Here is a 24321-nt window from a genome sequence, read left to right on the forward strand (position 1 = left end):
TTAGAGGCAGGATTAGAACCCTGATCAATCTTTAGGGCTGAGCTCTTTCTACTTCCCCATAGTGCTTCCTTGAGAACAAAGGGCCAGTTTGCCTGTCATCCTGGGGTCTAACCTCATGCCCTCCTTCCGCTTGAGCCTTTGCACAGACTGTTCTCTCAGCTGAAAACTTCCTCCCTCCATTCCCTTCCTGTCACTGGGGTAATTCTACCTATCCTCCTCAGTCTGAAGGTCCCCTCCTCAAGGATGCCTTACCTGACTTCCCACCACTGGGGTTTAGTCCCCCTTCTAAGAGCTCCCTTAATACTCTGTACTTCCCATGGGACCCCCACCGAGCTGTGAGCTCCCTGAGGAGAGGGACCAGGAATACCTACCTACCTTGCTCACTGCCTGGCACAATACATACTTGTTTAACATATTCACTGGACCTTGAACAGGTATTGAGTGTCTGTGCTGTTTGAGGAGGGGTGGGTACTAAATGGAACAAAAGGTCAGGATTTAGTCAATTGGGAGCACCTACAGGAGATCAGCAGGAGACAGAACAGAGTGAGGAAGAGGTAGAGTTATACCCACACACACACTGGGGTAGCCTAAATCCCTTGACCAAAAGCTACAGCTCCTATCAGGAGATACTTTGTGCGGGTTCCAGAAGCTTCCTAGCCTTGAAGACCTTGAAGAAGTAAAGGCTCCCTGGAGTTGGTAGCCACGTGGCATGTCTCTATCCCTTATGGGAGTCCCTAAACACTGTTTATGCTTTTGTAAATCATTTCTTTATTAGAATCTCCTCAAATTACCCCAATTGAGAGTGTGCCATCTGTTTCCTGCTGATACTAATTGAAAACAGCTTAACAAGTTTGAAGAACAGGAAGGGTAATATGGCTGAAGTGAGTAAACGAGGAGGTGCTACAGCTAAGGCAGGCCCAAGCCCCTCAGTTCGGCAGGGACTAGATGCTTGCAGCCATTAGGAATCTGGGTGGATGGGTGGATGGGTGGATGGGTGGATGGAAGGAGGAACAGTTGAATGAATGAAAGCACAGTACTTACATTCATGCAGCCTGTGATGAGGGGCCTCCTGCCTTCAATCAGGCCCCAGCCAGGATTTCCCAATGCTGTTTGTGTTCTCTACCCAGCAGGATGCTGGAGGGAAATGAGGCGCCGTGCACGGGGTCCTGCCACGCGCAGCGCGTCCTGCAGACCCTCAACGCGTACCGGCAGAGCGGCACCCTCACCGACGTGGTACTGCGCGCCGGCTGCCGCGACTTCCCATGCCACCGAGCCGCCCTCAGCGCCGGCAGCACCTACTTCCGCAGCCTGTTCGCGGCCGGGCGGCCGGAGCGCGGCCTGGCCGTGGTGCTGGTGGTGCCTGAGACGCTGGGACCGGCCGCGACCGCCGCAGCGCTGTCTGTGGTGCTAGACTACGTGTACGGCGCGGGAGTGCGGCTGTGCGCGGAGGACGAGGCCGCCGCGGTGCTGGCGCTGGCGGGGCGGCTGGGCGTGGAGGGCCTGCGCGAGGCCTGCGCACGCTTCCTGGAGAGCCGCCTGCGAGCCGCCAACAGCCTGGCGCTACGCCGCGTGGCCACCGCCTTCTCGCTAGCCTCGCTGGCGGAGCGCTGTGGCCGCGTACTGCGCCAGGCCTTCACCGAGGTGGCGCGCCACGCGGACTTCCTGGAGCTGGCGCCGGACGAGGTGGCAGCGCTTCTGGCCGACCAGGCGCTGGGCGTAGCGCGCGAGGAGGCCGTGTTTGAGGCGGCCATGCGCTGGGTGCGTCACGACGCGCCGGCCAGACGCGGGCAGCTGCGGCGCCTGCTGGAGCACGTGCGCCTGCCACTGCTGGCGCCCGACTACTTCCTGGAGAAGGTAGAGGCTGACGAGCTGCTGCGGGCCTGTGGCGAGTGCCGTCCGCTGCTACTGGAGGCCCGTGCCTGCTTCATCCTGGGCCGAGAGGCCAGCGCACTGCGGGCCCGACCGCGGAGGTACTGATCCCACCCTCGCACGCCCCCTTGCCTCCTGCCCTTCGTTATTCCCTTTCTTTAACCACTCACTCATTCCTTCGTTATCCTTTGATTCAATTACTTAATCATGCCTCTTGAATGAAATTCATTCATTCAACAAACATTTCATAGGCTTGGTGCTGGGCAGTCTGCCCTTGAAGAGTTAACAAACAATCCAGTAAGGGAAGTGCAGGGATCTCATACCCTATGCACATTCTTTCTCTTGCCTATCCATTCATAATTCTGAGTGCTCCCTGTGCAGGTCTTGTGCTGGGTGCCTAGCACTCAAGAGTAATTTGGAAACACCCAAACACCTATGCGTTCCAGGAGCTCAAGTTCGTAAGGCATATAAATAGCCTGGAATATCACACTGGGAGACTGTGCAGTGGATTAGTCCAAGATGGTCTGTCATCCACCAAGAGATAGAAGACAGGGACTCCTCTGTCTTACCACTGTATCTCCAACACTAAGCATAGGGTCTGGTGCAAAGAAGATGCTCAATATTTGTTAAAGGAATTAGGTAGGAAACCAATGATTTTCTAAAACTAAAGGGTTTGGGAATTCTGGTGGGGTCAGAAGCTCAGTGGGAGGAGAGATTGGTTTGCAGAAACAGTGCATAGCCTGGTTCAATGGGATTAGTAATTAGGGTATGGGTTTAGGAGCTGGTTATAGGAGGAGGGAGGCAGCAGAATTAGATCATAAAACCATGAAGAGAATGGGTTAGCGTCAGACAAATTTGAACTTGAATTCTAGCTATTTCACTTGCTTGCATGACTTTGGATAAGCCAAAGTCTGAGCCTCAGTTTCTTCCTCTGTAAAAAGAATAATAATCCCTGCCCCATAGAATTGGTATAAAGATTAAACCAGGTGGTTTTTCAAAGTAAGGTTAAGGGCCTATGTAGAAATTATTTCTGTAACTAAGAGGTCAGTAGAATGGAGGTAAGGATTATTGACCCTCGTCCCATCAGTGCCCAGAGGGAAGGTTGAGGGTGACAGTGTCCAGTGTGGGGGTTAGAAAGGGGTCAAAAGGGCATGGAAGGGTTGTAGGATGGTACAGGGTGGGGGTGAGAGGGTGAGGAAGTAGAGAAACTTGAATATGGATCAATGGATATTGGGCATATCCCCACGCCAGATTCATGGATCTTGCTGAAGTGATCGTTGTCATTGGTGGTTGTGACCGCAAGGGGCTCCTGAAGCTGCCCTTCGCAGATGCCTACCACCCAGAAAGCCGGCGCTGGACCCCACTACCCAGCCTGCCTGGCTACAGGCGCTCAGAGTTCGCCACCTGTGCTCTCCGCAATGACATCTACGTCTCAGGTGAGGGCAAGGCTGAAGTAGAAGCCCCACGGGATTGGCTCATCACCCGCCCCTTTGCTTTTCCCTCCAACTGGGAGATAGGGGCGGGATTTTTCCTGATACCCTACAGTTATTGGCTGAAACGGTATGTAGTCTTGCTGAACCAGTCACTGGTGTGACTCCCCCTTTATTTGGCAAAGAGAGGTTAAGAATTTCCCCACTGTCTCGAAATTGGCAAAGCTAGGAAGAACACAGATCTGTTTGATACCAACAGACTGTGCCCTCCCGAGATTCAGGCCCTAGAAACTCAGAATAAAACACAGTCCCTACTTCACTGGAATGCCCTAGAGAGGGAAACACAGACTTCACTTTACCACCAGGCAGAATTTGATGGAGAATCCCACTCAGGGAATCTGGCCCAACTTGGAGGGAACAACATAGGCAAAGGCAGGAAAGTGTGGAAAGGAACTCAGGGTATTAAGTGTTCTAAAATGCAGATTGAGTGTGTCTGGGAGAGGAGGGGAAGCCACTGTATATGAGGCAGGAAAAGGAGTCTGGAGTCCGATCAGAGAGGCTTCGACTCCAGGCCTAGGTAGACTGCACTTGATGTAGGGAGCTATGGCTGCCTGGGAAGGATGAGCAGAATGAGCCAGGAAAACCTCAGAGACCATCCAGGCTACACTTTATCACTGACCAGCTTATTGGAGGCCACAGATGGCCTTTGAGCAACATGTGAGGCCTCTGCTGGATGCCACTGGAAATACAGAAGCAAGGACTACAAATAGATGTAGCTCAGACTAAGGGATGCAGTCAAACTTGCCCCTGGAGAGGCTACTCCTGAGATGTCAGGAACCCTGGGGCAGCCAGATGGGGGGCACCCCACAGCCTGCATCCCCAGTGCCTGACCCATGGGGTGTGCTGCATCCTTCGCTAGCACCAATGTTGGGCTTGAGGGCTGGAAACTCTGGTCCTGATCAGTGCTCTGGCTGTGAAAGGCCATGTAATCTTCAACAGGTCCTTCCTGGTGTTTTAAGCCTCATCTGAGTAGCCTATCTGTGAACTCGGTAAAATAATCCCAACACCTCACAGAGGGAAGGGAATAGACATGGAGTTATGAAGGCAAAGGCAGAAGTGAGATATGATTATTAGGTTACCCTCTACTCCTCCCCATCATAGTGCAGTTGGCTCTGCTTTCTCTCTGCCCCTGTGCATTCCTGACACTTGTCTTGGGCACCCTTTGCACGCTTACCTTCAGTAGAATTCTACAGTGTCCCCTTCTTTGCCTTCCTGAGCACAGAGCCTGGCACATCACCAGAAGGCACCCAGTAAAGATTAATTCCTTCTCCCTGAATCTCTCAGGCCTCTCCGCTCGAGTTTCTGCCTGTTGTCCTAACTCAGACCTTCCCAGCACTCATTCAAAGCACACCATCTGGGTCAAAGGACTGAAGTCTCACTTGAGCCCAGAAGGATGTCCTTCCTGCTGTCTACTCTTAACCCTTCCTTTGGATCTAGGGGCCACAGCTGTTTCTCTCTCCCCAGGAGGCCACATCAACAGCCGTGATGTGTGGATGTTTAGCTCCCATCTACACACCTGGATCAAGGTGGCCTCACTGCACAAGGGCAGGTGGAGGCACAAGATGGCCGTCGTGCAGGGACAGGTAGGGATATGAGCACCTGCTGCCCTGGTGCCCAAGGTATAGATCTATGGATATCTTTATGAAAGGCCCTCTAAGACCCTCTCTTTGTAAGAAGGGATCTGAGGCCTCAAAAAGGAAAGGACTTGCCTAAGATCACATAATAATCCTAATAGTAATTACTGTTAATAGTACAGCCTAGTGGTCAAAGGTGTGGGCTCTGAGGTCAAAGAGCCTAGGTTTGAATCTTGACTCTGCCACTTAAGACCAAATAACCCTACAGAACTGCCAGTTATCTTTGTAAGCTGCATCCTCAACTCAGAAATGCAAATAAAAGTGCTTCTTAGAATCATTTAGGTAAGGTAGCAAACCCTTAATTACTAGCTATTATTAAGCATCAGCTTGGGGCCAAGTATTTTACAGATCAGTTCAGCATTCAGTACCCATCCTAGAGACTCATCTTATCTCCTGCTAATAAGAAGAAATCTGCTAAGGGAGGTCAGTAACTGGGTAGTGGTAGTGCTGGGATTCTCTCTGGGTAGGTCTGGCCCTCATACTGGAGTGAGATAGCTTCAGTCTTGGCATTGGGGCCAAGAGGTAGCTGGCCCTGACTCTGGGCGGGCCCTGTCCTCACCTGCAGCTTTTTGCCGTGGGCGGCTTCGATGGCCTGCAGCGCCTGTGCAGCGTGGAGCGTTACGACCCCTTCTCCAACACCTGGGCGCCTGCGGTGTCCCTCCTGGAGGCTGTGAGCTCTGCTGCTGTGGCATCCTGCGCTGGCCAGCTCTATGTGATTGGGGGTGCTGGGCAGGCCGGCATCAGCACAGACAAGGTGGGCATGGAGAGGGTATTGGGGGCTTGCTGTGTTCAGGCCTTGAGCAGGCGTGTTCCTGTCCTAGTCCATTTTCTCACTTAATCCCATCAACGATCCTGAGGATCCATGTTTGAGGTGAGAAAGTGAGTTTAGAGATGACCCCAAGGTCGCACTGTTTGTTATAGGCCATTATTTTGGCAGCGAAAAGGGGGAGTACGGGGGCGGGGGGGGCGGGTCTCCAAAGAAACAATGGAAACGGAGTAAAGGTGAGCAGGCAAGAACAGGTATTGAACCCTCAGGAACTGTAAAAGGCGTCTTAAACACCTATGGGACAGGGAGGCCTGCGGACAGCTGTAGGAATGTGAGCTGCAAGACACTTCAGCTGGAATCTTGTCATGACCTCAGAGCACCAGGAAGAGGGTTGATTGACGAGTGACGATGTATGCAGCCAGGAACATATCTCCACGGGGACCTGCTCTGAGGACCCTCTATAGTGCTAATGCAGATGGTACCTCCACCTTCTGGGATGGAAGCTTCTCCTTGGACCTTGAAAAATGAGGAAGCTTTTGACACAGGGAGTCCAGGGGTAGGGGACAGAAAGCGGAACTAGATTGAGCATACTTGAGGGCAGGGACAGTGGGTTTCCTCTACCCTCCCAGATGCTAGCTCAGATCTGTGGGACACAGGCACATGTTGTGCTGGATGAGTTCTCCTGACAGAGAGAGGTGGGAGTGCATGGGAAACAGGGTGGTTGTGGAGTAGGGCTTTACTACTAATGATCCTCCTGCCCCTCAGGTGCAGTGCTTTGACCCCAAGGAGGACCGGTGGAGTCTGCGGTCACCAGCGCCCTTTTCACAGCGATGTCTCGAGGCTGTCTCCCTTGAGGACACCATCTATGTAGTAGGGGGCCTCATGAGCAAAATCTTCACCTACAACCCTGGTACAGACGTTTGGAGAGAGGCAGCTGTCCTCCCCAACCCTGTGGTAAGTGGACACCCTTGGGCATGGCCCTGGTACTGCTCCCATTGAAGAGAGGGAAGACTTACTTCTAAGGATCTGGATCTTGGAGGTAGTGAGTCTGGTGTCTGACCCCATGTTATGCGGTTTTACATAGTTCTCTAGCTTCATCCTTACAATGATAATAAGCCCTTCATTTCACAGATGAGACTAGCCTTAGAGAGACTAAGGCCACCAGTTACATCATGTAAAGGCAGAGCCTGGCCCCCCAGTCCCAAGTGCTATAGCCTTGGATGGGGGTGGGGGTCTAAACGACCCTGCACTTTCTATTTTGAAGGCCACCAGCTGATAGCCTTTTGTAGGGGTTTGCGGGGCATGGAGAAGGGACTTGCTAAATTGCCCTGCCCCAGTGATATCAGAGAAGGAAGGCCCAGGCCCTGGATGCTCTGGCCTCTGTATACCTTGCCTATCGCACCTTCTGTTACCTCTCCTGAAACTCTGGAGAGACTATATATTGGTGTGGTTACACTGGTGGTCCCTACCACTTCTGACCTTCAGTGATTCTAAGAGCCTGAGATTTCTGGCTTCTCTGAGTCTGAGACCCTAAGATGGTGGTCATAGTAATTATTATTGTTGTTATTGAAGTGCTTACTGTATTCCAGGCACTATGCTAAATGTTTTACATGCTTAACCCCATTAGCTGTTAAGGGAACCTTATGATAAAGGTACTATTGTTCTCACTTTTAAAGAAACCAAGGCCCAAAGAGGTTAAGTGACTTGTCCGAGGCCATTCATTTAGTAAGGGTCAACCCAGAGCTTCCTGCCTTCTATCCAATTTCTTGTCTCTACCATCCAGATTACATGCTTATATTCTGTGGGTCAAGGTTTTGTTGTCTGGCCTGGCCAGACAGGGATAAAGGGAGCCTCAGGCTGGACCCCATAGCTGATCGTCTTTCTGTTTGTCCATCCAGGAGAGCTGTGGCATGACTGTGTGTGACGGGAAGGTCCACATCCTTGGTGGGCGGGATGATCATGGGGAAAGCACCAATAAGGTCTTCACCTTTGACCCCAGCAGTGGGCAGGTGGAGGCCCAGCCGTCCCTGCAGCGCTACACCAGCTCCCATGGCTGTGTCACCATTGTCCAGAGCCTGGGCAGGTGACTCAGACTTGGACTGCCTGAGCTGAGAGGCAGAGAGAAGAGGGAGAACTCAGGATCACTACTCTGCTTCTCTCATGGCACCTCCATGGAAATAGCCCCTTGTTGCCTGCCCCCTTTTTTGTAGAAATAAAACCTCATTCAAAGGTTTAGTCTGTGTTCCAGCTCAAGCCTCCTTTTCCTGGAGAAGTATCAACTCCCTGCTTTGACTCTGTAAAGCACCTTCATACGTTACCTCATTTATTTTCATAACAGAAGTGTGGACATTTTTTTAAATTATGAAATATTCCATGCATAAAAGTATATTTTTTGTACAGTTTAATAATAAAATGTGTTCTTACCACATAGCTTAAGAACTAAAACATTACAAATGTCTTTTTAAGCTCCAGTTTCTATCCTCAAACCCATGCCCTTCCCACACTCCTCCCAGAGGTAATCACTATCCTCACTTTGAGATTATCAACACTTTTAGCCAGAAAATTATTACTATCTGTATTTTACAGAGAAGGAATTGCTTTGAAAAGGTAAGGAGAATCACCCAAGGCCGCATACTTAGTAAGCTGCAGAGTCTTTGATTCTTAAAATGTCATGAATCCTCAGGATCAATGTGGTCAAGATGGTTCACTCTTTCTATACCACTCCACTCCAATTCAAACACCTAAGCAATGACAGACAAAATTCAAAGCCAGACAACTGAAAAGACAGAGGCATGGGCTCATAGGTAAGCAAACATGCCTAAGGACCAGAAACAACAGAACTGCAAAACCAAGAGGAAAGCACAAGTTTGAGCTCTGGGGTTCAGGTTCTGTGGGATAAAAGCCTTTAAAAACAAGATTCTAATCCAGGCTCACTGCTAGAAGCCAAGGCCAAGTAGGGGCTTCCTCACTCAGGAAAGAAGCTGAAACAAAACAGAACCTGAATAGCCTTGGGGTCCGAAGCTTATAGCAGAGTGGTAGGCACCAGAGCCATAGCCAGCCAGGCTCTGCATCTGGACCTGTGAGACCCCCAATGTCAAAAGAAGTCCCTGATGCCATTATAAACACCTTGGTTGGCCTGTGGCTCTAGGAATAGAAACATAAAATTGCCAGATAGGGAGGGTTGAGCTCAGAGGAGGAGAAAGGGAACAGAAGATGCCGTAAATAGATTCTGTGATGTGGAGGCCCAGTAGTTCAGGTTCTGTGCCTGTATTTTTAAGGCCTGCACCCGATGGAGGAGCTGGTCAGACTCCATCTGGGGCTTCCTCTCATTTGCACTCAGATTGCCTTTTGTAGCGCTATCATCTGCTCCTTGCACTCCCCCAAGCACAGAGCCAGCCCCACGCCCCTCCCATCTTCCAAAGCCCCAGGGCTGTTCTGTGAGATCTTTCCAGCTGGGGTTGATCCTTCATAGCCCAGCACAAAGGCCCAGGTCCCAGCTGAGCTCCTACTCTCTGATTATCCCAGATTAAGGAGCCTGTGACCATCTGGACACAGCTGATAATGGCAGAGGGAAGAGGGGGAATGCAGTGGAAACCCAGCCCCCTCAGAACCTGCTTGCCCCCACACCATGGATAATACCCACCACAAATCAAAGGTTGTGCTAGTCTAACCCAGCAAAAGCCCAGAGTAGAAGATAGGGATAAATCCAGGACAATCTCTCCCTAGTACATGGGCACCTCACCAGGGATGGGCAATTTCTGTGTGCCAAGCAGATGTTCATGCCCCCAGTGCTCTCTCATGCAAGTGCTGATGCCCTTTCCTGCTGTCTGGGCAGACCCAACACCCTCCACTTCGAATTTACCACTCTTTCCTTCCAGCCCTTCCTTATCTGCCTCTCTTCTATTATATGACATATGGTCAGGTCTTTGTGTCTCCAGTCTCCCAGCACACCCATTTGCCCTTTGAGGCAGGATAGGTGTCAACTTCATCTGTGTCCCCAGTGCCCGAAATAAAGCCTCCCACTGAATACATTAAATCTAAGTTCCCTGGTTTTCTACTTTAGAGTACCTGTGAGTTGGTACTAAAGCCCACCTCCCTCCTTCACAAATGAGTAAACAGACTGAGTTGTGAAGTGACTTGCTTACTAACGTCACTGAGCTGGTGAGTGGTGGCAGAGCCGGGATTCCAACCTGGGTTCAGCTATCTCTGAAACCTGCTCCTTCCTTCCTGCAGCCCCGCCCAGGCTCTGCTAATCTGAGAGTGAATCAGAAAATGGGTGCTGAGTGAAGCATAGTTGTTGAAAAGGATACATCATTTTCACCATGGGAAATCCCAGCCTGATAGAATACTGTTCCTGCCCTTAAGGCCCTCCGTGGATGAGGGCAGAATGGTTCATGTCCCTGGTGAGTGAGGCTCACAGGAACACAAGCAAAAGGTGACACCCCATATGTCCTAATTTCCTAGGACTATTGTTTAGACCCAGTATATTGGTCTCTTGGTTTATGTAATAATCCATATGTGGAAGGTCCCCCTGGCTCCTAGTCCACTGTTTCCCCACCACAAATCCAGAGTGTGAATGCTGAGCATGGCCCCTCAGCCATGCAGGTTTGCCAAAACAAAGACTTGACTCTTGGTATACCATCAAAAGCCACTGGAGCCAAATTTAGCCTTTGAGTTTCTTTTTTGGGCAGTTCTAATTATTTGCAAAGTTAATATTTTATGACTTATTCTTAGTGGGCTTCCAAGGAACGAGAAAATTTATTTATTTATTTATTTGGACATTCCTCAAAGTTTTAACTTCAAGTCAAATTCCCGCAACTGTTTCCTGGTTAATTTACTATCCTTGCTTGACTTTCCAAAATGGTAGTGTATCAAAAGATTTGTGGGTTAGGGAGACCTTTTTAAGCAGCACTGCATTTATTCACCTTCTACAAAGCAAAAGAGTTGGGCATCTGTTCAACAAAAACAAAGCTTTAACAGCATTTGGGAGGGCGGGCAGGCAAAATCAGACCAGAGAAAACCTATTCCACACAGATATGAAAGGTATCACCATTCATCTTTTTTCTGTTGCTGCAATTTTTCTTTTAATTATATCATGTGGTTTCTCAAGTGCTTCCTTTAGTCCATCTCCTATGATTGCACAGGTGGGCTGCAAATGCCAGGGAACTGATGAGCTCAGTTCACCCACTGCTGACAATTTCTCAATGAGTTCCTCAGGTCTTGTTAGCAACTATTAGTACAGGGATTCCTTGATTTTCTCATATCCTAGTTATTTTATGAAGTTCAGTTTTGACTTTTTCCATCCTTTCAACATCAACGGAGTCTACAATAAACACAATGCCTTCTGTGTAACTGGTATATGACTTACACAGTGGCCTTAATTTCTCCTGACCATCTACATCCCAGAAGTGAAAAGCGACTGTTTTAGAATTTCCCAAGGTTACCTTAATTTTTTATTAAATCCTTTGGTAGGTACAATATTTGCAAATTCATTGAACTGCTGCCTGTATAATACAGTTGTCTTTCCAGCACAGTCCAAACCCAGAGTAGCAATGTGGAAGGACTGAAATGAAGGCAGGCTGGACAGAAGTCTGGTCTGACAGTCTGTTCCCCATTTCCAGTTACAAATGAGTATTCAAAATTGACATGCTTTCTTACTGCTTTCAAATTTCTCTTCTTGGAGGAACCAGCTACAAGACCACAAAACTAGAGTCTGGGTCCAAACAAGAAAGCTCTGGTAGGCGTTTTTATTTGGTGGGGGGATGCACCCTACATCCGCTGAGCTTAGCTCTCCATACAACTCTTTACTTACTTAAAAAGAGAATAAAACTCATTCTGTCTTGCAGTCACCATATCTGGATTCTTTTATAAATATTCATTGGATTCTTTTATACATCTAAAATATGAGTTCTTGATGAATTTATTTTTCCTATATCTTGAAAAACTTTGCTATTTCACCATCCCAAAAATTAGTTCATATTACTTAATTATTCCCAACAATGCCAAACAAGAGTAAGAAAATGGGAGAATGATGGTATTGCCTACAGATAGATGCAATGAAATAAATATCACTATTACATCATCCTTCAGTTTCTATATTGCAATGCTCAAAGTATTATCTTTCAAGAAGGTATAAGTCTAGAAACATCAGTTAAGAGTTCAGGATTTTTCACTTTTCACCCATAATGACAGAAGAAAATTGACAAAGGACATTTCACACTTATTACACAAATTAGAAAATGAATGCAGAGGTACACTGCAGTTCTCTAGTCTCTAAGGATGAGGAGGAAATTGGTCACATAAGGAAAATCCTTCCTGGATAAATTTTCTCAAACTCGCAAATTAGTGTATAAATATTTCTAAAAACTGAAATATGGCATTTTAAGTCATTAAGGCATTCAACAGGAAGGATTTTTATGACAAAACCTGGACTATCCTGCTTTGCTAAGAGGTGGTGTGACAGTGTTCTTTCAACTTCTATGATGTTTATGCCCCCAAATTTACTTGATACAGTTTGTTACACTTCATAAGTGAAGACATACTTCAGATAGTTTTGTACAACCATGACTGATTGGAGGGAAATAGATGCTGTAGAAAATTTTTTTCTTAATTCACTGGTTTGGTCATTCTCATAAATCTAAAAATGAAAATGTTTTAAAATTATGGAGCAAAGAAAATGGCTGTCCTTTCTTTCACAAAATTATGAGCCATCAAAAATATTCCATATTGACAATGCAAGTACAAAACTAAACCAGAAAACCCCCAGAAGCAATGATAAACTTGAGCCTATGAGAGATGTATTTGAAATCTGGAATCAGTAGTTACATGACTAAGTTCCAGCTTTACACACAGCATTGCATTCAAAGAAAGTTGCTCATTTTGGGTATATATACCTTCAAGACCAGGAAAATTTGTAATTGTTTAGCATATATATATATGCATACACACGTTTTATATATATAATCCGATAATTCACATAATACAAGTCACCCTTTTGAAGTTAATTCAATGGTTTTTAGTATATTCGGAGTTGGGCAGGTGATGACCCACCAGTGATGGAATGAATCCATCACAGGAGCCCCCCTTGGACAAAGGCAGGCTGCACCTGGTTAGCTGAGCTGGTATACAGGACTCAACAGCAGAGGCCCAGTGGTTTCTTCGGAATTTCTGAGCTACTGGGCTCCATTTTATTTGTGAATGGGATCAGATAAGTTGTTCCCAACTTAGGGTCTCATGTTACTTGTTCTCAAATCAAAAGTGAGAATCCTGAGATACTCTAAATACAGGCTCAGGGAACGTAACAATTATCTTCGCACCATGGTCATTCTGCTTATCAAGTTATATAGTTTTAATAACAAATATGGAGATGGTTTGTTTCAAAAATTAATTTAAAATCTGATGTCCTTGTGGAATATCAAGAAAAAAAATCTTTGAGACTGAAAATGTTGACTCTGAAGGATACTTAGGTTTTCCTGCTGATGTTGGCAGGCTGATATACAACAGCTGCATTTATACACAGCAACATTAGAGCTCTGAAACAATCACTGGATGGTACATGGAACAGTAAAAGGCCAAGTTCACCACCTGTAAAATAAGAATACCTACTCAGCTACACCCACTTCACAGTAGAAGCAGAAAGCACAGTCCCTTGTCCTTGTGGTCAGGTCTCTTTATAGTTAGGATTGGGAAACTCTTATTACCATGTTAGTTTTAATGATTTCCAAGAGAATATCCATAATTAACAACTAGCATTTACTGAATACTTGGTATGAGTCAGGACTTGTGCCAAGAACTCTACATGTAAGTGAGCAAATTAAGGCAGAGATATAACTGAAGTGCCCATGTTCACGCTGCTAAATTATAGACATGGTTTTGAATCCAGAGTCTGACTTTAAGGCCTGGACTTTTAACTGTCTCCAAAGATATTAGATAATAAATACTTAAGAAGAGCCATGTATTGGCATTTAGATATCTTTTAATTCCCCCAGCAGCCCTGTGAGATAACTAAGGATTAGAAATGTCTAAAGTCAGCTTCACAGTGAATCAGTACTGGTGCCAGGATTTGATCCTAGGTTTCTGATTGCAAAGCCCAGATTCCCAACTTTAGTCCCCTTTGTAAAATGCTCTGCAGAGAAAGGCATCCTCCACCCCACCCATTCCTGGCTGACAGCCTCATAGCCTTTGCCTAACTTCCCAGCTAGAGTGGGGAAGGATGGTTGACTGGAGGTGGTGAGCTGGGGCCGGTGGCTGGTTTCTTAGACCTACCCTTGGGAGTGTGAAATCATAGATACAGGATGAGGACAGGATCCACAGATTATCACTCTGCCCTGAGATCTAGCAGCCTTTGCAAGTTATTTGCAAGCCGAGATTCTAGAGGCAGAAACCCCACCTCTAAAAGGCTTCAGTACTTGCTTCCATATTTCCAACAGCCATATTTCTACCAGTGAGTCCTAAGGGCTGTTTCACAAATTTTGGCTGCCCAGCATCAAGACCTTGCCCACTGAGAGGAGCAATATGTATATCTGGACCTCGCCTCCACTGTGAAAGCCAAAGGGGCCAGCTGTCTTTCACCTCACTTTTGTCAGCTGGGTCAGATTCTAGACTTGGCCAGTGAGATGCTCATAACTGGAACCTTGACTTTAAAGAAGTGATGTAGAGAAAAGGACAGCTGAAAAATTATTCATTGGGAAAACCTGGGGGATGGTGGCGATACCTCTGGGTAGCTTGCATCTCTTGATAGGCTGTGGTTACTGAGTGCTCACCTAACCACTACATTTATTTTGTGTAGTTTTCTGAAATAGTCTTAAAAATCTCTCTCTTTTATGTAATGGCTTTATCTTAAAGTCTCTATCTAAGCAACATTAATACAAGGGTATTTCAAGCTGTACACTAATTTGCATACTTTTCTGCACGCGTGTTAACAGTCCCCGACTTACAATTGTTCAACTTATTTTTTCAACTTAATGATGGTGCAAAAGCAATACCCCTTCAGTAGAAATTGTACTTCAAACTTTGAATTATCATCTTTCCAAGGCCAGCAACATGCAGTACAATACTCTCGTGATGCTGGGCAGTGATGGTGAGCTGCAGCTGTCAGCCACGCAATCATGAGGATAAACAACCAACACTCTATAGTGTCCTGTGTTGTGTTTTTTGGACGGTGTTTTGTTTTCACATCCCATCATGTCTACAAAATGCCAATCTGTGTTTCCTGCTTCTGGTGAGATGAAACTCGAGATAACTGCAGAACTGTAGGTTAATGTAAGTGTCCTAAGCAAGTTATAAGGTAGGCTAGGCTATGCTATTTAGTTGGTTATATGCATTAAATACATTTTTGATTTATAATATTTTGAACTTATGATTGGTTTATCTGGACATAACCCCATTTCAAGCCAAGGAGCATCTCTATTTCAATAAATTTATTCTTCTCTTTTCAAGATGCTACTTTGGCGCACATTTTTGTTATAGCAACACCTGTGGGAAGTTAACAGCACTACTGAATCCCACAGACCAACTTCCAATTTTAGTGGACAGAGCTTTGCAGAAAACTCACTAGGAAAGTTAGGAATTTAAAAGATTACCTAATATAATATATGAAGACCTGTGATTGGCTATGCCAGTACTAGATGCCAAGATCCTAGAGGACCAGGATTGTCTTAACCTGTTGCTAGCACCCAGCCCTCTGGATGCTCAAATTAGCTGAACTAGTTTCACTAAAAAGAATACCCTCACAACCAAACTACGCAAGTCCAGAAATACAGGAATAAAGTAATTTAGCTCAGTTCAAACACATTTCCAGTAAATTGCAAAGTGTCAAGAGTTTTACCCACAAGGGATAAATAAAGCCTTATAAAGAAGAGTACCTCTATTGAGATGAGGTCTCAATTCCATCAATACTGACAAAGATGTTAGCTATACAAAGTCAATATAAACATCAAAGGCTCTTTTTTAAAAGTGGGGAGAGGGGGACCCAGAGATAACATATCAGTGCACTCCCAATATAATTAATTCTCTCATATATTAAGCCCTGTCCACGTGCGGCTCACAGTCTAGTCAAGAAGACAACCAAATAATCAGAGCACCCACCAGGCAGTCTTGTGAAGCCAGGGTTATTTCGCAGCCAGGCTTCATCACCAGGATGATGTGGCTACCCAAGTTGGCCTTCCAGGCCCGTGAAAGTTGTGACTAGGAAGGAAGAGCTCCTCTCTGTCATAAATCAATCTAGTTATCAGTCTTGTAGAACTATCATGCCAGTCTGTCCCTCAGTAGTTTCACCTGAGTATACCAAGAACACCCGACTACTTTGTAAATAGACATCAGCAGAAAACACTTCAAAACATGACAGATAAAACGGCAGTCAAATGTTCTTTCCTTCTGTGCTTCAAGCTCTTCATCAATGGCAAATTCACTTTACACTTTAGAGATATTGAGGATTAAATGAAAAAATGTGAAGCACAACACCCAGAGAGAGCATAGTACAACCCAAAATATAATGACCGGTGTATTTATTTTCTATCTGCAATGTAGATTATTACCTTATGCATCAAGAAAATCATCTTACAAATATCCCTCTTCTAAACCTATAATCCTGAACTACAGATGAGTTAGTCAGCCCTAACTGTCACCATTTACCCCCAACAGGGTATCTCTCTGGTTAGCTCTGGTTGGTCTGCCTGTTCTGGCATTGCCTCGTAAGTGCAGCTGAAACCAAGCAGATTTCAGGGAAACAACAGAACACTGTGAGCCAGGCAACCCTAAGATCAAGTAAGGCTCCGATGAGACAACATGACCCTCAGTCTGAATACTGGATGTACAGTCTAATCAGGCCATGCATCTTTTAAAAGGATTTTATTTAAAGGTCTTTATAGAGCAACATCCAGACTCCAGATCCAGCTGCCAAGGAGACCCTAAAACCAAATAAAGCACAACAGTAAGAAAAGAAACTTCATCTGAGTATGGAGCTCTTTCATTTACTAAATGAGTATACACTACCACTTACAGAGTTAGCATGTAGATTAGTAAGCACACGCAGAACATTTAGAAAAACATAAAAGGTGTTGTTTCAAGGGGGTTGCTTAAGGATATTACTAGCAAGCGTGCCTTGAAATATCTGAGCAAATAAGGGAGGACAATGGGGAAAATTCTTATTTCAAACACCCCTAACAGCCTGGGTTCAAAGGACCCTTTGGCTTCAACCTGCGTTCTCCCATGTAAATCCAATTATTGTTCACCAAGTGCTTACAGAGAGACAAAGGAACAGGGTCCTATTCTACCCAAGAGGCTGCTACAGACATACCTGTTATGCTGTGGGTACTGGCTGGGGCATGGCAGGCGGCTCTGGCTTCCCACCCTTCTGTTCTGAGATGGGAGTGGTGGGCAGTATCTCATCTTTGGGTTCCACAATGCTCACATGGTCAGGCAGGGGCTTCTTAGGGCCAATCTTACCACTTGGGTCCCAAGGAAGCATGATCTTCACTTTGATGCCCAGTACACCTAGAGGACAGGATCATGGTTAGAACTCAGCTGTGGTTTCACCAGCCACCCCCCTACACAATAGGATAGGGTAGAGGAAGAGAACATTAAGTTACTTTAGCACCACTGGTTTTGGTCCCTTCTCAGACAAATGCCTCTAATCAATCAATGAACAGGACACTTTTGCAAAAGGAACTCATGTACAGTGCCACAGAACGTTGCACCTACAAGGACCAAGAGCAAGATATGACCTTTCTGACTCGTCATCGTGTCATCACTGAAGGGTACACAGGTGGCTGAGACAAGGACAAACCAATGCTTGGATCTGACATCTCAACAATTTACTTCTTACAGTTTAGTGCAGCTAATCAATAAATCCAAGGAGTAAAAACATGCTCTGCTACTCCCAAAATGAACTCCCCAAACACTGAGGCATGTATGGAAAACCACACCTATATACTAAGGCCCTTTGCCCAAACCCTGGCTGCTCACCCTGCCTGAGCAGCACATGGCGTACAGCAGTGTCAACGTAGTAGTTAACGGGGTCCCCACTGTGGATCATCAGACCATCGACAAACTTCATGGATTTAGCTCTCTGTCCTCGGAGTTTCCCAGACACCACGACCTCGCAGCCCTTGGCCCCACTCTCCATGATGAACCGCAGTACACCATAGCAGGCCCTTTGGGAGAGTAAGAGACAGATACCCACTTATCACCAAAGATAGAATCACCCAACCCCATCCCCATTAAAATAAGTAAATAAAAAGACTACACAATTTTTAATATTCCTTTAACGGAGAATAAATCTGACCAGAGCCTGGTCCGAAAGAAAAATTTTCTTCCACGTCCATAAAACCTAATCTTAGGCTAATTCCTTCTAACCAAATGTTTTCCAACAATGGCTGCACATTAGAATCACCTCAAGATTAAAACAAAAAACAAAAGAATCCCATTCCCACTCCTGAAGCCTAGGGCCTATGCCAGGCCAATTGACAATTTGGGAAGGTAGGCATGGTACAGTTCAGGCATGGGTATTTAAAAAATACTCTCCAGGCAATTCTAATGTACAACCAAAATTGAGATCCGTACACTCTTAAAGCCATAATTATCATGCTGATTTGCCAGCTGATTATCACCCTCCATCGTCCTGGAGCAAGCCTTTCCAGTCCAGTCTATCTCTGCCAACCCTGGATTTCTGAATCAGGCAAGCAATCAGTAAGAGCCCAGAAGTACCGCAGTTACTGAGCGACCCCCTTTAAGGTTTATTAAAATATTCCTCAATCTCCAGAATTCATGTTCATTAGGAACTCTAACTACTAATTTAGGTAACTATTAATATTAACATGCTGGGAAAAACATTTCTATGTCTATAAAATTGATAGTAAGCCTTAAAATATCATGTAAGCCTCGTTCATTAGTTTATACCTGGGAGCCAGCAGCCACTTTCAACAGGAAAGGAGTAGGATCTACCACTATGCCCCATGCCCTTTCACATTATCTCATTTAATCATCACAAAAAGGGGGTGGAATAATGATCCTTAGAGATAGGAGATCTAAGGGTCAGAAGTTCAATTAAGTTGCTGGAGTCTCAACTTCTCAAATTTTTCAGTGCATGCAAAGGGCTTAAGACGGACTACGCAGGCGACACCCTCACTTTCTAAATCAATGGGTCTGGGCTATAGACTAAAATTGTTTTTATAACTAGTCCTCAGATGATGGCCCAGGGACCAAACTTTTGAGAGTCACTTTTCTAAGAGGTGAAATTGGCATTCAAACCAGGTAGGCAGTCTTCTACATATCCTTGCCTATAGCCTTTTCTACCCATCATACCTGCCTACGGCTCAGTCCTCATGTCTCTCCTCTGCTGAAAATCTTCCCAGGGATCTTATGACATTAAGTACTGACTCAATTCTAAACACCCAAGTAAGGCATTCCAATCATTTCATAATCAAACTGCACAAATGCCTACTAGAATAGTATCTGTAACCCCAGCTTCAGGGCCAATCTAACTACCTCGTGTCCTTTATAGTCCATGCCTCCTAACATTACTGTCTATAAGGAGCTTACAAAGCGACTAGATTTTGAGTTCTCTCCCATTTAGACTGTCTCATCTCCTTATAGTCCCCAGAAAAGTAACACATGGAGGTAAATCCTAACCTCCCTTCCCTGGAGCTTTATTTTTTAATCTCAAAGCATTTTGAACAGTTCTCCATTATAATAGTGATCACTCTTTTTAAAACTTGCTTCTTTATCAGTCTTCCTTGCTAGACTGACAGTTCAGTGAGGACATGAACTGGCAATCTTATTGTTAAAACCCTCAGAGACTAGCAGAACCTGTGATGTAGAAAGAGTTCATTTGTTTAATTAACACAATGGCAGACACACTATATTCTGATCCACAAAAAATGGGACACTCACCTCCGCACAGCAAGGCCTCCTAGGAGTTTGTAACGCAAAGACTCTGCCTGGGCAATGGCACACAGACCTCTTGTGGCTACCTTTTCAGCATAAAGCTTTAAGAAAGAAGGTATATCTTTTTAACGCGTTACTTTCACCGTTGTTTTCTATTAAAATTCAGCATATTCACCATACAGGTATATCATTTGTATATATATATCACTGTAGTAACCCTAAGTACTAAAGCACATCTATTCACACCCAGCACACTCAGTGACATGGGCTTAGTCATTCCTCATTGCCCTCCCATCCCCTAGTTCTTCCTACAGCCACACCAAGGAGAATAATGGGGCAGCCAATCCAACATATGTATCTTTACTATACCCAAGATGAATGTAAAATCCCTTAACCACCAGAAATGAGCAATATTTACTGATCGTGAACAAACGAAGTCTTCAGTGTGATAGTAAGGGTTTTTAGGAGTACCTCCCAAAAGAGCCAGTTTTAGGTTCACAGTAATCTCTAGCATAACCCAGGATCACTCACCTCTACACTGCCCTCAGGGAAGCCAAACCTCTTCTGAACCACAGCAGTCAATTCTCGGATCCTCCGGCCCTTCTCACCAAGAACATTCTGTGTCCTGGAGAAAATAAGTGAAAATTCACAGCTCTTAAAATATCCCAGACGTAAGTTCAAATCTTGCATGCAATAGTAAAATCTAGTCCATATAACACAAGCAAGTATAAAGTTTAGATGACAAGTACTAGACTTAGATTTAAAAATGAAAATAATATTAATTCATTTCCTAAGGCCAAATTCATTTCATTGGTTGTCCCCTTGAGTTTACAGAATAAAGGGTGTTAGAACATGTAACAATTATAGATGACTGCCAGGAAAATGAGTTTTTACCTGGTTGCCAAGATGATGATTTCTGTCCTGGTTGGTGTAACTCGGACCTCAACTCCAGAGTAGCCATCTTCAGCCAGCTCCCGGGTGAGAAACTCATTCAGTTCAGCTTTGAAGATGCCATCAGCAACAAACTAACCAAAAAGTAAAATTCAAATAAGGACGTGGCCAGACTTATTTTTTCCTTCAGCCAATGCAACCCTCACCAAAATTTGACACTTCCAATAAATGCCCCATCATCATATTACCCTATTCCAACAGGAATGTAACAACCCTTCTCAGACAAATGCCTCTAGGTCATCTTTTGGAAGTTACTTTAATCCAAGGCCCTTAAAACTGTGTCACAGAACGCGACACAGCGCAGGGACACCTGGACAAAGATAACACTTCCAGTCAGACTCGTCATCTTCTCTTCATTGAAGGGTTAAGGTTATCTTTATATGTACATACATTAAATGAAAAAGTTTAAAAATGGCACAATGCATTCAGTCAGCACGGCAGGGATGCCACCCAAGTGTAAGCACTTTCATCGTAGACACAACTTTGATCATTAAAAGAATCCCAGGTATGTTTATCTTGCCTTATTGATGTACCTGTCTTACAAAGCTGGCAAATCCTAACTCACGGAAGCGTGTGAATTTAATTTTAACATGGATGTATGTATACAAAAAATGACTAATTGATTATTTCTAAAGCAAATGGACTTTAGACTCCTCTCTTGTGGAAAAATAAAAAGTTAAACTCGAGGAAGCGTTCTTCCCAGGTCCTCTACCTCCATTAGCCCATGGCTTCTCCTTGGGCCCTAGATGGAGCACGAAATTATCAGCCACCTTTCCAGTTAAGGTCTTTGCAGTCAGAAGCCTGCACCCAGACGCAACTAATAAGAAGGCAAGGATACACTGCTACTTCCTCCTCTCAAAGCCATGCTCTTAAGACGTGAGTGAAGGGAATAGCTCATGCCCTCAAAACATCACACGTCTACTAACTTAATATTTGTTGACCAAGAAATGCTCACAAGCGCCTTATCCGGGGGAGGTGAGGTGCCCGGTGCTTCATCTCTGTTTTCCGCCCGGAACCGACAGAAATCGTCTCACCCTTCCCCCGTCACACTGTGCTCGGCCGGCTCGGGCCCCACACTCAATCCACCGCCATCCGTGGCCCGTGAGAATGCCTCGCAGCCCAAGCCACTTCCCGGAGCAGGGCACAGAGCTGCAGGTCTTGCAACGGCACCTCAAGAAGCCCCTGACCCGCGCGGCGCTACAATCTCCTGGACTCGGGTCCCAATGTCTTACCTTCCTCTTCTTGGAAATTTGCACCGCCATCTTGCCGCCGCGCGCCGCTGAAAGGAAAGGAAGTGGCTCGTGGGCGGAAGTGGGTATAAAGGGGCGCGGAATGACGACAAAAAACCGCGACGTCGACACCTGTGGGGCCTCATGGGAAATGTATTTTTTACTTTCGGAAGATCGGTCAGGGAAAGGAAAGCGTAAGGAAGGCACCTATAAGCAGAAACGGCAGCAGCAGATAAATCAGAATTTCGGAATTGCAGCGGAGCTTAGAGTACAATTCTCATTACTGTAATTTAAAAATTAACAGCGTGAGGCGCAGAGATGAAAATTACAAGTATAAACTCGTAGAGCAACGGAATTTATTAAGCATGGAACCCTACACTTTATACAGTAATGAAAATTGACTGAAAGTCCTCAGTGAAATTCATTTAGGCACCCAGCTCTTCCAATCTGTTTTCATTTCCTCCATTCCAAATGATAATATCCAATATTTATTAAGCATGCTAGGGATTGATCTATGATGTCCTTTATATTATTAACTTGTTTACCTCCTAACTCACTTTATTGAAGTCTGTTGCAACTTGTAACAGAAGTAACAAAGTATTAGCATATAGGCTCACAATTTTTTTCCAATTAAAAATATTTCCCCCCCACACATTTTACCGTAAATGTTTTTAAACATTTTCAAGCATACAGAAAAGTTGAAGGAATTGTGCAGTGCACACACATATATGTATCACCTAAGGGCTGCAATGAATATTTTTGCTTTATTTGCCTTATCATATATCTATCCATCCCTCTATCTACCTACCAATCTTTTGATGCATTTCGAAGTAAATTGCAGACATCAGGATACTTCACCCCTAAACACTTCAATAGTTTTATTTTACGTTTGGATAGTTTGCCTGCATTTCAAAATCAGGAGATTTCTCTATAAAGTTAGTTTAGGTTTTTCTTAAAAATATAGAAAGATCTAGCAAAATACCAGGCCCATGTTTCCTCATGACTATGCTCTCCTTCCCTGTTAGATGGTTTTGTCATGTGTCACAGTCCCTGGCAGCTTCATTCATTTCTTGCCTGGTCCTAGAAGCCATTTGAGCTTTCCCCAGCCCTAAAACAACTCTAATACAAAGATCTGTCCTATAATCATGGAATTAACAGAGTTTGGGGGCAAGTTGAGCAGAGGGACCAGGGAAGATGAAAAGAAATGGATGAACCAAAGATACATATATGGATCTGAAGTATATTGATGATGGATTGAGGTTGAAGTGGGGGATTGAGAATGGCACCCCACTTTCTAACTCCAGTGTTAGATGCTTAGCAACAACCCTCACTGAGATGAGGAACCCAGGGACAGGTTTGTTCTTCATGTGTCATCTTCCTCTGCTCTTTTCTGTACTCTTCAGCCAGCTCTATAGCCTTTAATTCAGTGGTGCTAGGCTGCTTAAATCTCGACCTGGATTAATCTGCCTACCTGACTTTACTATGCCCTCGCTTGGGATGTGGGCACTGTGAGAGAGCATCCAGTCTTGCATGCTGGGGCCAAAATATTTCTTTATTCATCTATGCCCCCTCATTCTCCCGCGGTGCCTATTTTAATCTTTGTCAAATCAGAATCCCCTTCTCATTATCGGCAGTCAACTTGCCTCCTAACCTATTGCCCCTCAAACAGATTGTACAGGCAAGAACTGCCTCTCATTTAGGAGTATAATTGTATGTGTCCTTGGCCATTCTTCCCTTCTTTCCTCCCTGCTCAGGAAAAAGACCCTCTTTTTGACCAAGGTCAGCCTCCCCTATGTGTTCTAGTTCAAGTTTAATTCCATTCCTTTGAGACCTTGTTCCACCAATCATGCCTTCCCTTTATTAACTCTTTCTTTCACCACCCTTCATGTTAAATATGTCACTTCTTCCAGGGTTGTAACCATTCTGGTTGTTTCCAGCTGTAAACAAATTAAAAAAAAAATTTTTTTTTTTACTGTTTTTGTGTCATTGCTTAGGGACTCACATTTCATATACCCCTATGCACAATGAAAATAAGATTCAGTGTATGAAAGGGTGTGAGGAAACAAGCATCCCCATACTGCAGGTGGGGTGTGAACGGGGCTTTTTTTTGGAGGGCAGCTTGATGGTACTCACCATAATTTAAGATCTAGATTCCCTCTGGCTTGGCAAATACATTCCTTTTTATCTGCTCCAGAAAAACATCCACACAAATGTAGATGGAGGTAGATGCAAGAATGCTCATTATAGCCCTATTAGTAATAGTGACAAAATAAATTACGAACAGCCCCAAGGCCCTTCAGTGGGGGAAGTGTTTATGGATTATTGTGTAGTGATTGAAAGGAATGAGGTGGCTGTATGTTCACACATGAAAAGAACACCAAGAAATATTGTTGCATGAAAAAAACAAGTTGTAGAAGAATACGAATTGTATAATATTGATGTACAATAAAATACACCATATATGCATGCAAATGCACTGAAGAATCTATACCCAACTA

General features: G+C 45.0%; 2 protein-coding genes, 2 non-coding genes and 1 pseudogene across 5 annotated transcripts; 1 reads left to right on the forward strand and 4 right to left on the reverse strand.

Annotated features, from left to right (window-relative positions):
- The first annotated feature begins 990 nt into the window (after window positions 1-990).
- KLHL35 (kelch like family member 35) lies at window positions 991-8126 on the forward strand. Its single transcript, XM_016161591.2, has 6 exons — window positions 991-1970; window positions 3121-3305; window positions 4824-4942; window positions 5559-5747; window positions 6525-6713; window positions 7658-8126. The coding sequence occupies exons 1-6, from the start codon at window positions 1132-1134 to the stop codon at window positions 7844-7846; spliced, it is 1710 nt and encodes a 569-aa protein (XP_016017077.2). The 5' UTR covers window positions 991-1131; the 3' UTR covers window positions 7847-8126.
- Window positions 8127-10456: 2330 nt separating this feature from the next.
- On the reverse strand, window positions 10457-11394 carry LOC118602963 (annotated as a pseudogene).
- Window positions 11395-12759: 1365 nt separating this feature from the next.
- On the reverse strand, window positions 12760-21904 carry RPS3 (ribosomal protein S3). Of its 2 annotated transcripts, none has more exons than XM_036220899.1 (7): window positions 21827-21904; window positions 20538-20668; window positions 20175-20268; window positions 19650-19744; window positions 17724-17911; window positions 17056-17252; window positions 12760-13343 (listed from the first exon to the last, which is right to left on the reverse strand). In XM_036220899.1, the coding sequence occupies exons 1-6, from the start codon at window positions 21854-21856 to the stop codon at window positions 17059-17061; spliced, it is 732 nt and encodes a 243-aa protein (XP_036076792.1). In that variant the 5' UTR covers window positions 21857-21904; the 3' UTR covers window positions 12760-13343; window positions 17056-17058. The 2 variants fall into 2 exon arrangements, with proteins under 2 accessions (XP_036076792.1, XP_016017076.1); XM_016161590.2 differs by lacking the exon at window positions 12760-13343 and adding an exon at window positions 16591-16666.
- On the reverse strand, window positions 17370-17514 carry LOC118603283. Its single transcript, XR_004951160.1, has one exon. It is a non-coding gene; the product is annotated as a small nucleolar RNA SNORD15 (small nucleolar RNA).
- LOC118603284 lies at window positions 20808-20956 on the reverse strand. Its single transcript, XR_004951161.1, has one exon. It is a non-coding gene; the product is annotated as a small nucleolar RNA SNORD15 (small nucleolar RNA).
- Window positions 21905-24321: the final 2417 nt, after the last annotated feature.

This window comes from Rousettus aegyptiacus, unplaced genomic scaffold (assembly GCF_014176215.1).
Source record: "Rousettus aegyptiacus isolate mRouAeg1 unplaced genomic scaffold, mRouAeg1.p scaffold_m13_p_5, whole genome shotgun sequence".
Classification (NCBI taxonomy): Eukaryota; Metazoa; Chordata; class Mammalia; order Chiroptera; family Pteropodidae; genus Rousettus; species Rousettus aegyptiacus.